The following is a 10,685-nucleotide window of genomic DNA, read 5'->3' on the forward strand; positions in this document are numbered from 1 at the left end:
ATATATATATATATATATATATATGTATGTATTTATTTATAAATAGTTCTTTTTCTCTTTTTGGGGATATCTTTGGGATATAAACCTAGCAGTGGTATTGCTGGATTAAAGGGTATACACAGTTTTATAGCCCTTTGTGCATAGTTCCAAATTGCTCTCTAGAATGGTTGGATTTATTCACAACTCCACCAACAGTGGATTGGCATCCCAGCTTTCACATCCACTCCAATATCTGATATTTTCATTTTTCGTTTTGTTTGCCACTCTGATATGTGTGAGGTGCTACCTCAGAGTTGTTTTAATTTGCATTTCTCTGATCAATAGTGACCTAGAGCACATTTTCATATGATTATAGATGGATTTGATTTCTTTCTCTGAAAACTGCCTGTTTACATCTTTGACCATTTATCAATTGGAGAATGACATATATATTTGACTAAGTTCTCTTTATATTTCAGAAATGAGGTCTTTGTCAGAGATATTTGTTTGAAAAATTCTTTCCCAGTTTTCTACTTCCTTTGTAACTTGTTACAATAGTTTTTTTGTGCAAAAGCTTTTTAAATTTGATATGATCAAAATTATCTATTTTGCATGTTTAATTTTATTCTCTACATCTTCTTTGGTCCTAAATTCTTCCCCTGTCCATAAATCTGACAGATAAATGATTTCATATTTTGTTATGTTGCTTGTTGTATCATCCTTTATATGTAATCATGTACCTATTTTGACCTTATTTTACTATACAGTGTGAAATGATGGTCTATAACTAGTTTCTGCCATACTGTTTTCCAGTTTTCCTAGCAGGTTTTGTCAAATAGTGAGTTTTTGTTTCAAAAGCTTGGATCTTTGGGTTTATCATAAACTAGATTACTATAGTCATTTACTATAGTGTAATTTCTATCTCTTCTATTCTACTGATCTACCTCTCTAATTCTTAGCTAGTACCAGATTGTTTTGATAATTCCCATTTTATAATACAGTTTGACATCTGGTACTGCTAGACAACCTTCTTTCATATTTTTTTTCATTGATTTCCTGTGATATCCTTGAACTTTTATTTTTTCAGATGAATTTTGTTATTATATTTTTATCTCTATAAGTTTGATTGGTATAGCACTAAATAAATAAATAAATTAACTTAGGTAGGATTGTCATTTTTATTATATTTCCTTTGCCTATGCATGACCAATTAATATTTTTCCAACTGTTGAGGTCTGACTTTATTTCTGTGAAAAGTGTTTTATATTTCTGGTCATATAGTTGTTGTGTTTGTCTTGGGAGGAAGACCACAAAGTATTTTTTATTGGCCACAATTATTTCAAATGGAATTTCGCTTTCTATTTGTTGTTCCTGGACTTGATTGGTAATATGTAGAAATGGTAATGATTTATGGGGGTTTATTTTGTATACTTCCATTTTGCTAAATTTATTTATAATTTCAAGTAGTTTTTCAGTTGATTCTCTAAGATTCTCTAAGTATACCATCATATCATCTGCAAAGAGATATAGTTTTATTTCCTCTTTGTCTATTGTAATTTCTTTAATTCCTTTTCTTCTCTTATTGCTATAGATAACATTTCTTTTTTAAAAAATGAAAGTATTTTATTATTTTCCAGTTACATGTAGAAATAGCTTTCAGCATTTGTTTACATAAGATTTCCAATTTCAAATTTTTCTCCCTCTCTCCCCTCCCTTCACCCCTCCCCCAGACAGCAGGCAATCCAATATAGGCTATATGTGTGTGTGTGTGTGTGTGTGTATACACACATATATACATATACACACATGTATATACATACACACACACCTATATATATTATATATATATATATATACACATCTACATACACATAACAACATTAAACATATTTCTGCATCAGTCATGCTATAAGAGAAGAATCAGAGCAATAAGGAAAAATCTCAAAAAATAAAAACAACAGCACCAAAAACAAAAGAAATAGTATGGTTCAATCAGTATCCATATTACATAGTTCTTTTTTTTTTTTTCTGGATTTGGGTAGCCTTTTCCATCATGAGTTCCCTGGAACTTTCTTGTACTATTGTATTGGTGAGAAGAATCCAGCCTATCACAGTTGATCAACACATACTGTTGGTGATACTGTGTACAATGTTCTTCTGCTTCTGCTCATCTCATTCATCATCAGTTCATGCAAGTCCTTCCAGGTTTCTCTGAATTCCTCCTGCTCAATGTTTCTCACAGCACAATAGTATTCCATTACATTCATATACCACAACATGTTCAGTCATTCACCAACTGATGGGCAACCCCTCAATTTCCAAGTCCTTGCCACCACGAAAAGAGCAGCTATTAATATTTTTGAACACATGAGTCCTTTTCCCTTTGCTATGATCTCCTTGAGAAAAAGACCTACAAGTGGTATTGCTGAGTCAATGGGTATGCACAGCTTTATAGCCCTTTGTGCATAATTCCAAATTGCTCTGCAGAATGGTTGGATCAGTTCACAGCTCCACCAACAATGCATTATAGCTAACATTTCTAATGCAATATTAAATAATAGAGGCAAAAACGGGTATCCTTGCTTCACCCCTGGTTGTATTGGGAAGACTTTTAGGTTATCCCCATTCCAAATAATATTTGCTGATGGTTTTAGATAAACAGTACTTACCATTTTAAGGTGAGCTACTTTTATTCCTATGGTTTCTAGTGTTTGGTTTTTTTTTGGTTGTTGTTGCTGTTGTTTGTTTTTTGTTTGATTTTGGTGAGGCAGTTGGGGTTAAGTGACTTGCCCAGGGTCACATAGCTAGTAAGTTTTAAGTGTCTGAGGTCGGATTTGAACTCAGGTACTCCTGACTCCAGGGCCGATGGTCTATCCACTGCGCCACCTATCTGCCCCGGTTTCTAATGTTTTTAATAGTAATGGATGCTGCATTTTGTCAATGGCCTTCTCTAATTTCTATTGAGATAAGCATGATTTCTGTTCCTTTTGTTATTGATAGGGTGAATTTTACTGATAGCTTTCCTAATATTGAATCAACCTTGTATGCCTGATATAAAACCCATCTGATCATAGTGTATGATCCTTGTGACATATTTGTGCAATCTTTTTGCTAGTGTTTTATTTAAAAATTTTGTATCAATATTCATTGGTGAGATTGGTCTTTAATTGTCTTTCTCTGTTATGGCTCTTCCTGGGTTGAGTATCAGCAGCATATTTGTGTCATAGAAGGAATTTGATAAGACTCCACTTTTTTTGTCAAATAATTTATATAGTATTGGGATTCATTGTTCTTTAAATGTTTGGTAGAATTCACTTTTGAATCCATCTGGTCCTGGGGTCTATTATTAGGAAGTTCATAAATAGCCTGTTCAATTTATTTTTCTAAAATTGGGGTATTTAAATATTTTACTTCTGCTAATCTGTATAATTTATATTTTTATAGATACTCATCCATTTCCTTCAGATTGTCAAATTTATTGGCATATAATTGGGGAAAATAGTTCCTAATAATTGTATAAATTTCCTTTTCATTGGTGGTGAGTTCACCCCCTGCATTTTTTGATACTGGTAATTTGGTTTTCTTCTTTCCTTTTTTGAAAAAATTAACCAATGTTTTATCTATTTTATTAGTTTTTTTATAAAACCAGATTCTAGCTTTATTTATTAATTCAATGCTTTTCTTACTTTTAATTTTATTAATCTCTCTTTTGAATTTCAGGATTTCCAATTTGGTGTTTAATTGGGGATTTTTAATTTGTTCAATTTCTAGTATTTTTCATTGCATGTCCAATTCATTCATATGCTTTTTAATTATTTTATTGATGTAAGCATTTTGGGATGTAAATTTTCCTGTAAGAAATACTTTGGCTGTTTCCCATAAATTTAGACCTATTTCTCATCATTGTCATTTTTTTAAATCAAATCATTGATTTTTTCTATAATTTGTTATCTCACCCACTTGTTTTTTTTTGCATCAGATTATTTAATTTCCAATTGGTATTTAATCTCTCTTACAATTGTCCATTATTGAATGCAATTTTTATTGAATTTTGATCTTAGATGCTATACCATTTGGTGCATATATGTTAAGTATTGATATGACTTCATTATCTATTGTAACTTTCACCAAGATATGGTTTCCTTCATTATCTCTATTACGTAGATCTATTTTTGCTTTTCCTTTGTCTGAAATCACCATTGCTACCCTTGCTTTCTTTGCTTCAGCTGAAGCATAATAGATTCTGTTCCAACCCCTTACATGTACCCTGTGTGTATCTCTCTGCTTTAAATGTGTTTTTCTTGCAAACAACATATTGTAGGATTTTGGTTTTAAATACATTCTGCTATGCACTTCTGTTTAATGGGTGACTTCATCCAATCACATTTATAGTCATGATTACTAAATTTATTTCTCTCCATAATATTTTTACCTGTCCCCCCCCCACCGTGTCCCTCCACATAAGTGTTTTACTTATGATCAACAGCTTTCCCAGTACCCCCATCTTGTATTAGTCTTTCCTTCCCTTTCTATTATCACTGTCCCTCTTTATACTGCCTTATAGGATAAGATAGATTTCTATATCCAACTGAGTGTTTTTGTGATTCCCACTATCATCTAACTTTGATTAGATTAAGGTTTAAACTTTGCCCATGACCCCCATCTTCTCCTCTAGTATGATAGTTCTTTACCTCTTTTGCGTGTCTGTGTGTGTGTTTTCGGGGGGGGGGGGAGGGAGGATAATTCACCTCATTCAATTTCTCCCCTCCTTCTTCCATGTATTTTTTACCCCTTTATTTTTTTTCTGGAGTATCACACCATCAATGTCACCTTATGACCACAACCTCTGTCTACATGTACTCCTAAATATTCTTATAATAAAGTTGTTAAGACTTACAAATATTATCATCCTTTCACTATTACCTTGAGACCACATATTCTCTCTACATATACTTTTTTTTTTGAAAGAAAAAAAAGCAAATGCGTTGTTGTTGGGGGGAGGAGAGGTTTTCCCTCCCTCCACAGCATCCCCATTACAGAAGGGAAGTAACTGGTGAGTAGAAAAGGAAGGAGTTGGGGGTGCACACCCCACTCTGTACAATATAGAAGAATCTGATATAGACACTTTGTATAAAAGCCACTTGTTCTCATCGGTGTCCTCTCGCCGGCCCGCCAGGCAGGGTAAGGGGGTGGGATGTGGGGGGAACACCGACCTGGAGGCGGGGCTAGGACATACACACAGAAGCCCTATGACCCCCATCCCCTCCGGTCACTTGGGGTCCTTAGTGGGGGCATAGCACAGCTCCAGGGGTCTGGACACCTTCCAGAACTTCTCATTCACCAACTCCAGGGTCAGTGAGCCATTCAGAGTCGTGAAAGCTCCTCCTCCAGGCGCGATGTAGATGGTATACTGCTTCCCAACTCCAGGGTCAGTGAGCCATTCAGAGTCGTGAAAGCTCCTCCTCCAGGCGCGATGTAGATGGTATACTGCTTCTCACTGACACCCTCCAGGCTGGGCAAGGCAAGTTTCTCAGGCCCGTCAGCTCCTCCAGTTCCCGGTGCCTCCCCGCCACCTCCCTCAGGTCCTCCAGGTTCTGGTGCCCCAGGCTCTCCAGCCTCTTGTTGCTGCCTCCGCTCAAGTGCAATCCTTAGAGCCAAGTACTTGGAGAGGTCATCAACTGTGGCATTCCCCGTTGTCTTCACATATCTAGTCTGACTGTATTCTCCTTTTTCGACCAGCAGAGGATGGGGTCGGAACACAAGCTTGATCTCTCCTCCTTGCTCAGGAGGACTGGGGGCCCCAGGTGGGCCCCGGTCCCCAGAATCCTCAGAGCCTGCTCCTCCACCTATACCTCCAGGAGCCCCGTCCCCTGTCCCTCCACTGCTACTTCCCACAACCCTTCCTCGGGGTAGCTTGGGGGCAGATCCAGGAGTGGAGTCTGGGGCAGAGTCTGAGCTAACATCTTCCCCATCCCCATCTCCCTCTCCCTCATCAGGCTCTCCCTCCCCACCACTCATTGTTGTTGTCTTGTCTGACTCTGGCATTGGCCTCCTTACACGTTGGGCCCTGTGCATTGCCTGCATTCGAAGCCCCTCCTCAATGCTGGAGCTTAATGCTTGCTGGTTGTGCATCCGGCTAAGCTGGATGAGGACACGATCCTGATGTGCCTCATACTCCTCTCTACTTGGGCAAATTTTGGAGATCAGCGTATAAAAGTTTGGATCAGGCCGAAGAGACCGCTTTGACACCAGCTTCTTCCTACAAGTGGGGGCACTCTTTGTTCTCGCTTCGCAGCGCAGTGACAATGAAGTCAGAGCAAAAGCGATGGAGACACTCCTTTGTGGTCATGGTATTCTTCAGCATGTCCAGACAGATTGGGCACATGAGTTCTGAATGTAGGGATCGTGGGGAAGCAGCAATCTCTGTACCATCTATGATGGCCTCCTGTGGAGTCCGATGCAGCTCATAGAGACTCAGTTCCCACATTTTGCTGGCGCTCTGGGCATTCGCTGGGGTCGCCATGGTGACAAGCTGTCGACCACCACTCCCGAGATCTGGAAGCAGACAGGGCCACTAAGGAGCAGCCGAAGGAATCCTCCCGGGCCAAGCTCACTCAGTCCCCCGTCCCTCCCACTCAGGACCCCGGTCCCGCCGCCGCCATGGCTGGGGCGCTCGGGCCCTTGCCTCTACATATACTCTTAATTGCTCTACTAATTCCTCTTATAATAAAGTTATTAAGATTTACAAATGTATTATCATATAGAACTAGAAACAGTTTAGCCTTATTGAATTTCTAACACTTTTTCTTTTCTTGTTTCTTTTTTTTTTTAAACTTTTTAGGTTTCTCTTGAGTTTTGTATTTGAAGGACAATTTTTAAATTCAATTTTGGCTTTTTAATCAGAAATGCTTGAAAGTCCTCAATTTTGTCAAATGTCTATTTTTCCCCTGAAAGAATATATTCAATTTTTCTGGGTATTCTTGGTTCCAAACCTAACTCCTTTGCATTCCAGTATATTATGTTTCAAGCCCTGCGATTCTTTAATGTGGAAACTGCCAAATCCTGTATAATTCTGACTGTAGCTCCATGGTATTTTAGTTGGTTCTTTTTGGCTATTTGCAATACTTTTTCTTTGATCTGTGAGATTTGCAATTTGCCTATGATGTTCTGAGAAGTTTTCATTTTGGTATCTCTTTCAGGCAGTGATTGGTGGATTCTTCATTCTTTCGATTTCTATTTTGCCTTCTGGTTCTAATATTTCAGGGCAGTATTTTTGATAATATTTTGAAAGATATTGTCCAGGCTTTTTTTTTTTTTGTCATGGTTTTCAGGTAGTCCAATAATTCTTTTTTTTTTTTTTTTTTAGTGAGGCAATTGGGGTTAAGTGACTTGCCCAGGGTCACATAGCTAGTAAGTGTCAAGTGTCTGAGGCCGGATTTGAACTCAGGTACTCCTGACTTCAGGGCTCGTGCTCAGGTCCTCCTGAATCTAGGGCTGGTGCTTTATCCACTCTGCCACCTAGCTGCCCCACTAAATCAAATTTATAAGAATGTAAGTCATTCACCAGTTGAGAAATGGTCAAAACATATGAACAGGCAGATTTCTGATGAAGAAATCAAGGCTATCTATTGCCACATGAAAAAAAAAAAAGCTCTAAATCAATAGTGATCAGAGAAATGCAAATTAAAACAACTCTGAGGTACCACCTCACATCTATCAGATTGGTTATATGACAAAAAAGGAAAACAAGAAATGTTGGAGAATCTGTGGAAAAATTGGAACACTAATGCATTGTTGGTGGTGGTGTGAACTCATCCAATCATTTTGGAGAGCAATTTGGAACTATTCCCAAAAATATATGGGACTTTTCATACCCTTTTTTTTTTTCCAGTGGTAACACTACTAGGTCAGTATCCCAAAGAGATCATAGAGGAGGGAAAAAGACCCACATGTACAAAAATATTTATAGCAGCTCTTTTTGTCGAGGCAAAGAATTGGAAATCAAGGGAATATACATCAATTGGGTAAAGGCTAAAGAAGTTGTGCTATATGAATGCAATGGAGTACTATTGTGCTATAAGATATGATGAACAGGAGGAGTTCAGAGAAACCTGGAAGGATTTACATGAACTGATGCTGACTGAGATGAGCAGAACCAGCAGAACATTGTACCCAATAACAGCAACATTGTGTGATGAACAATGGTGATAGGCTTGGCTCTTCTCAGCAGTGCAGTGTTCCAAAGATCTCATCATAGAAAATATTCTTAACATTCAGAAAAAAAAAAGAAATGTGGACCATGAATGCAGATTGAACCATACTGTTTCTACTTTTGGGCTGTTGTTTTTCTTTATTCTTTTTTGATATTTTCACCTTGTTCTCTGATTTTTCTTTCAAAATATGACTATTGCAGAAATATGTTTAATGTAATTGCATATATATGAATTATATCAGATTGCTTTCCACCTTGGGGAGGAGGGAAGGGAGGGTGAGAGAAAAAATTTGGAACTAAAAAAATTTAAAAACTGAAATAAATAAAATATATAATGTCCTTTTTAAGCTTTTCCAGTAATTCATTTTGTCCTTGAGACCAACTTGCATTTTTCACTGAAGCTTCACCTATAGACATTTTGTTATTATTGTCCTCCTCTATGTTTATGCTTTGATTTTCAATATCATCAGAGTAACTGTCACTAGTCAATTTTGTTGTTGTTGTTGTTGGCTTTTTGTTCATCTTTGTGCCTTTTTTATGCCTTCATATTTTTATTCAACTGGGGCTCTCTTCCTAAACTGTCCCAAGATTTGTGCTCTGGCTCTGACTCTTTCTTTCTTTCTTTCTTTTTTTTTTTTTTGTGGGGCAATGGGGGTTAAGTGACTTGCCCAGGGTCACTCAGCTGGTAAGTGTCAAGTGTCTGAGGCCGGATTTGAACTCAGGTACTCCTGAACCCAGGGCCGGTGCTTTATCCACTGCGCCACCTAGCTGCCCCTGGCTCTGACTCTTATTTATAGTTTTCATTGGGCTTCATGGGATACCTGCTTGCTTTTGATCAGTTGCTAAAGTTAAAGTCTTTCTGGTGGCTATCCCTTGAGTAGTGATCTTGTTTGTAGGTCTGCCCCAGGGGTGGTGCCTTGCTGCTGGGTTACTTTTTTAGCATGTCCTCTCTGTTAGCAGGCCCTGGAGGTGTAATTTTGTTTCCAATCTTCCCAAATTTGTGTGTGTGTGTGTGTGGGGGGGGGGGGAGGCAGGTGTCCTGCTGCTAGGTTGCTATGGTAATCACTCACTGCTAGCAGACCAAGAATGGTAATTTCGTGCAATCTACTGAGTTCCTGGGTCTGGAAACAGTTTTTCTGCTGGGAAATCCCAGGGGTGGGAACTTTCTGTTGACCAGTCTTGGGTAGTGCTTCACTACTGGTCAGCAGTAAATTCAAAGCCTCCCTGGTGGTCTGTGCTAGCTTTGTGGTACCTGGTGGGGGTCCCTGCTATGCTGGACAGACTGCTCACCTGCCTAAGGAGCTGTTGGTTTGCAGGTAGGTAGAGCCCCACTGGTGGATTGTGAAAGGTGAAGAGCCCTGCTTCAGGCCCCCTGTTATGAGCCCAGAAGCTACTGTTGCTGCTGTTGCTGGTGCTGCTGCTCCTGTACCTCACTTCCCTCCCACCCAAGTAAGACAGACCTTTCCTGTCGGGCTGTTAGGCTGTTTCCCTGCTCCTGGGATGATTCAGAGCAGTGTATTGTCAGTTTGGAGGAGAAATCTGGGAGAGCTCCAGTGGGTTGATTCCTCACTTGGCCATCTCGGACAGGAAGTCTCTGTCAGCCTCTTTTAAAGGATTACAAATATTGTTAAGGTACCATAGCCCAGTTCTAATAGCCAAGGTTCAAAAGAATAAGGGGCACAATTAATAAGATAAATTAGAAGAGGAATAAGAGTCCTGGAAAATCCTTTTGCTGAGCTGTATAGGCAACTTGGTCAAAGCAATTAATATCATAGGGCTTTTAAATGTCTTTTTGTTTTTCCTTTCACCGTATTTTCAACTTTAAGATTATTTTAAAATAATGTTCAGCAAATCTTGCTAGTCTATCTTAAGGTCTCACTGCCTCAATGGTCATGAGAGTGAGATGAAAAGCAGTTCCCTCTACCCTACTCTCAAATATTTTATTCCCATTCTTCACTTGGACAAAGCATAGCTCAATCTCAGGCTTCCTCCTAGTGAAACTAAATTTATTCCCTTGCTCCTCAGATTATGTATGTATTTGTCTTTTAAACTTTTCCATAGCACCAACAGTCCTACTAGTTATATTCATGGTGATCACTCTCCTGCCACACTGACTAAATTTTCTTTGAAGCAGATATAACATCTGATCTTATGCAGACTCCACATATAAAAAGTCTGTTCCAGAATTCATTTCAATTATTGTATTTTTTTAAAAAAAGAAATAAAACAGACACTAATAACAGATGGTTTAAAATGTTACTTTGCACATTTCACATGATCTCCCTAAACACTGGGATAGAGTTTAAATGACTCAGAAATGAAGAAAACCAGAATATTATTTCTGGAGATCAAATCATTTAGGAGAGACTTTTTCTTTTTTTGTGAGACTCATTTTGCTTTCTTTCACAATAGAAGTGAAAATTTTCTACATACTTTAAAATTGGAATCCTTTTTTTGAAAAATCATTTGAAAAATTTTAAGGAAGATTTGCATT

At 38.3% G+C, this 10,685-nt stretch overlaps 1 protein-coding gene across 1 annotated transcript; it reads right to left on the reverse strand.

The window, feature by feature from the left end:
* Nucleotides 1–5,185: 5,185 nt before the first annotated feature.
* Nucleotides 5,186–6,577, reverse strand: LOC122750182 (E3 ubiquitin-protein ligase RING1-like). The gene is given in 3 exon segments (XM_043996857.1): nucleotides 5,186–5,377; nucleotides 5,455–6,249; nucleotides 6,251–6,577. Coding segments are annotated over 3 exon segments (1,176 nt in total). The 5' UTR covers nucleotides 6,503–6,577; the 3' UTR covers nucleotides 5,186–5,248.
* Nucleotides 6,578–10,685: the final 4,108 nt, after the last annotated feature.

The sequence above is a fragment of the Dromiciops gliroides genome, chromosome 3 (genome assembly GCF_019393635.1).
Source record: "Dromiciops gliroides isolate mDroGli1 chromosome 3, mDroGli1.pri, whole genome shotgun sequence".
Classification (NCBI taxonomy): domain Eukaryota; kingdom Metazoa; phylum Chordata; class Mammalia; order Microbiotheria; family Microbiotheriidae; genus Dromiciops; species Dromiciops gliroides.